Raw genomic sequence first — 4,114 nt, 5'->3', positions numbered from 1 at the left:
AGACAAAGAAAAGCAGCAAATCATCACAATGAGGAAGCTGCAGCAGGAGAATATCTGGGATTATTTTGACTGAAAAACGATTTATCTTTCACTCTGAAGTGTCCCTGTTATTGTCAGACGTCCTTAGATTAACTGATCAGTCTACTGGCATAAAATCAATCTGCAATTATTTGCATGTTAAAGTCATTTTAAAAGCTAAATCACTTAAAACTCGAGCCTGTCAGTTTCTCAAACTTGAGGATTTGCTGCTTTTCTGAGCTTTGCAGCTTTTTTTAACTGATTATCTTTGTTTTTTCCCCAATTTTCCCACATTTTAAATACCAATTAAAGGAGGTAGTAATGGACAGATCAACCAATAAAAAAAACAATCATAAGTCACAATCCTAGTTAATATGTTGTTGTCCCAGGTACATCTTTGTTGTGATCTTGTCATTTTGTAAACAAAACATGACCAAATATGAAACCTTTACAAGCAGCATGTTTCTAAAGACGTCACTATTTTACTTTTCAGACACTTCGAGTCAGATAGTCTGTTTGTCTGTTTTGGCAACACCGTGTTGCTGCACACACCTGCAGCCCCTCTGACTGCTTGTTTCACCTGTAACACATCATCGTGACCTTTGAGGACAGATAACACAGGTAACACTTAGATAACACTAAGATTTCAAACCCAGGAAGTTGGAACTTTTTGTTCTGCACTGTCAGCATCGTACGTCTCACCCACACGTCACAGGGATTTTGTGCTTAAAGGTGGGAAATGAAACCTTTTAATGACAACCACAACAAACCAAATACATCGACATCTGACCACCTGAACCAACGTGGCTCCCGCAGACACTCTCATATCGCACGTGTCTTTTATGAACTTTGGCTGTTTCTTGTATTGATCCAAATTTTGCACATTGTAGAGTTTAATGTTTAAGATCTGAGAGCGTGTGTTCAGGTGCCTTCAGGTTGATTTGGGTGTAGCACAGTTAACCCCCACTGTAAAAAGTACGTCTGCAGTAGAGCTGCAACAATTAATCGATTAGTTGTCAACTATTCCATTCATCACCAACTACTTGGATAAACGATTGATCGGTTTGAGCAAATTTTTTAGGAAAAAAACCCTCAAAATTCTCTGATTCCAGCTTCTTAAATGTGGGTTTTTCTGGTTTCTTCACTCCTCTTTGACAGTAAACTGAATATCTTTAGGTTGCACACTAAACAAGACACATGAGGACGTCGTCTTGGGCTTTAGGAAACACCGATCGACATTTTTCACCATTTTCCAACATTTTATCGGCCAAACAACTAATCGATTAATAACAAAAACAATCAACAGGTTCATTGACAATGAAAACAAAGGTTAGTTGCAGCTCTGGTCTGCAGGATACAGATGCTGTGGGCTGAACTCTCGTCAACAAAAACCAAACTTTGCAAAAACAATAAAACACAGCAAATGGTGTTTATTGTCAAAGTGTAGGAGTAGGACAATGTTATATGTGCATAATTCATTATTGTGTACTCTAATTGTGCAACAAACTAAGCTACAGTATATACAGACATCTATCATTAACTGTTGATAGCTGGATGACAGTTATACTGTATAACAGTAAATCGAGCTGGCCGGTTGCTTGGGCAGGACAGCCTCTACAGACAATCCCTCGAAGGCCCAAGACTTTGGTATCATCTGCATCGAATGCAAAATGGTGACTCTTACTCTTACAGTGTAATATCAATCAATACAACTAAACACATCCATTAAAAACATCCACATGAATATACTCAATGCAACAAATGTTATGCAGAAAAATCTTTCCCCCCCCCCCCACGACTCTGTTTCTCATTTTAGCTCCATAAAATCCAGTAAAGGTTAAACAAACATTTAAATGTTACATATCCCATAAAAGTAAAAGAGAATAATGTTATGAGAACCCCCAGGTCTAGATAGCAACGATGCTTTGTGAAAAATATATGTATAGTAGAGTGAACTAAACATTTACATGATTTTACAGGTGGAAAGAAAACATCGCTTTGACATAACTCTTCAGAATAATAATAATACAGTCCCACAGTCTTATGAACATGCTCTGATCTCTCGTTACTCACTCCGATCATTGTCCGTGTCATGTCAGGCGACAGCCTGTCACAGGGTTGTGGTTGTGTCAGTGTGTGTTCATGTTGTAGAGTGACTGCTGTGGATCTATGTGTCTGTATGTCAGAGTGTGGTTTGGTGTGTCTGCAGGCTCAACAGTCCCCTGAGTTGTGCGAGTGTGGCCCGGTCTCCATTTTCCAGTCTCTCTGGTCGGTGGCGTCTCCCTGGCCGTGCTGGGAGGCGGCGGGGGACAGGGACATCTGTCTGCGGGGGTTGCCGCTGTGCATGGTGTTCCAGTGGCGCTTCAGATCCGACGCTTTGATGAACGCTTTGTCGCAGGAGCCGCAGTTGAATGGCCGCTCGCCCCGGTGCTGCCGTTCGTGGTCTTTCAGGTGAGACTTGTGCTTGAAGGCCTTTTCGCACATTTGACACGCGAAGGGCCTCTCGTTGCTGTGGACCCTCTCGTGCCTCTTCAGGTCGGGGCCCCTGATGAAGGCCTTGCCGCACACGACGCAGCGGTGAGGCTTGAAGCCAGAGTGGATCTTCAGGTGCTCCTTGAGGTGGGCGGCGGTGGTGAAGGCTTTGGGGCAGTGCTCGCAGCCGTAGGGGCGGTTGGCGGTGAGCAGCCGCTCCTTTTTGGCGTTGTGGTCCATGGGCTTCGCGCCTGCGCTCTGGCAGGAGCCGTGGTCGCGGTGGCCGTACAGCAGGTACTCCAGCTTCATGTCGCTGGAGGAAGAGGAGCCCCAGCCGTGGCTGTGGGGATCTTTGCTCATGTTGGTGTTGTAGTTGTGTGGCTGAGACACGTGGGAGCCCCCGGGCCCCATACTTTCCATCCCCTGATCGTAGAAGCTGTTCTTCCTCACCTCCTCCATAGCCAGCTCCTTCAGGATGGCGTCCTGAGCTCGCATCCCGTGGTCACCGGGAGCCTGGTTCTCCCGGGTCTTCATGTTGGTCAGCTCGCGTTTCTGCGTGCACAGGTTATCCAGGAAGTTGATCCCCAGGATCTGACCGGATGACATCATCATATTGATGTCCTTCTTCCTCACAGCGAGCCGGGCTGTGTACATGTAATTGAGCACCTCTTCGAAGATGTCTGAGCGGATGAAGTCCAGCTCCACGATGGAGTTGTCCTCGTCGCTCTGCTTTTTGAAGAGCTTTTTGAAGTAGTTGCTGCAGGCTGCTAAGACACAGCGGTGAGCCCTGAACTCTATGTTTTCCACCACCACCACCACATCACAGTGCTCACCTTCCATCCTCTGCTGGTTGAGCATCTTCAGAAAGGTGGCTTTGTGGTCATAGTCGATATATCTCAGTAAATCAGACATGTTGCAGGTCAAAGTGGAGCAACCTGCAAAGGCAAACACAGCAAACGGTCAAATATTTTGCTTTTTCACAACAAAACGGGCATGTATAACCTGCACAGCTGAGGGGTGGAGCTCTATCTGCATGCTTCTAGTGTGAATACAGCCATGGAAGGAGCGTTCACACATAATGAAAGCAACAGCATGCAACTAATATCGCATTTCTTTACAGATGACCGTGAAAAATGCAAAAGTAGCTGAATTAACCATGCAGAAAACCTTTAGAAAAAAATCCGACAGGCCCGACAGCAATAAAAGCCGCAGTAATGCTAATAATAAATATACCCGCTAATAGAAACAAATGGACGCACTTTTCTTAACTTTCGTAGCGCGTTTTAGCCGCCGTGCTCGCGTGACAGTCGCGTTGCGTGTGGGAAGGATAACCTTAGCAAGAATATTTCACATTTCACTGCGCCCAGCCATTTTGGTCAGCAAGCCTCCATTGGCATGTTTCTGGTGTCTTTAAAGCAGTTCACAAACAGCGGAGAACACGGCGGCGAGCAGCCTGACAAACCGAGAGGAAACGCCGTGACGTTTTCTGCGCCGCTCGATGCGACAAAGGGAAAATAAGAAATGTTTAATACCCGAAGCCTGAACGCGATCCCTGTGTTGTCACGCAAGGCAGTCGACGACGACCCAGAGCTGTCGTTTTTCCTCTTCCTCCTCTTGTTGTGAC

At 45.6% G+C, this 4,114-nt stretch overlaps 1 protein-coding gene across 2 annotated transcripts; it reads right to left on the bottom strand.

The window, feature by feature from the left end:
- Positions 1-658: 658 nt before the first annotated feature.
- On the bottom strand, positions 659-4,114 carry LOC121615154 (zinc finger and BTB domain-containing protein 14-like). 2 transcript variants are annotated; one of them, XM_041949378.1, is made up of 2 exons: positions 4,023-4,114; positions 659-3,425 (listed from the first exon to the last, which is right to left on the bottom strand). In XM_041949378.1, exon 2 carries the CDS (start codon positions 3,400-3,402, stop codon positions 2,230-2,232), a length of 1,173 nt encoding a protein of 390 aa, XP_041805312.1. In that variant the 5' UTR covers positions 3,403-3,425; positions 4,023-4,114; the 3' UTR covers positions 659-2,229. The 2 variants fall into 2 exon arrangements, with proteins under 2 accessions (XP_041805312.1, XP_041805313.1); XM_041949379.1 differs by lacking the exon at positions 4,023-4,114 and adding an exon at positions 3,750-4,006.

The sequence above is a fragment of the Chelmon rostratus genome, chromosome 12 (genome assembly GCF_017976325.1).
Source record: "Chelmon rostratus isolate fCheRos1 chromosome 12, fCheRos1.pri, whole genome shotgun sequence".
In the NCBI taxonomy this organism is placed as follows: domain Eukaryota; kingdom Metazoa; phylum Chordata; class Actinopteri; order Chaetodontiformes; family Chaetodontidae; genus Chelmon; species Chelmon rostratus.
Note: the sequence above shows the minus strand (reverse complement) of the source record. Positions and strands in the feature narration are given on the sequence as shown.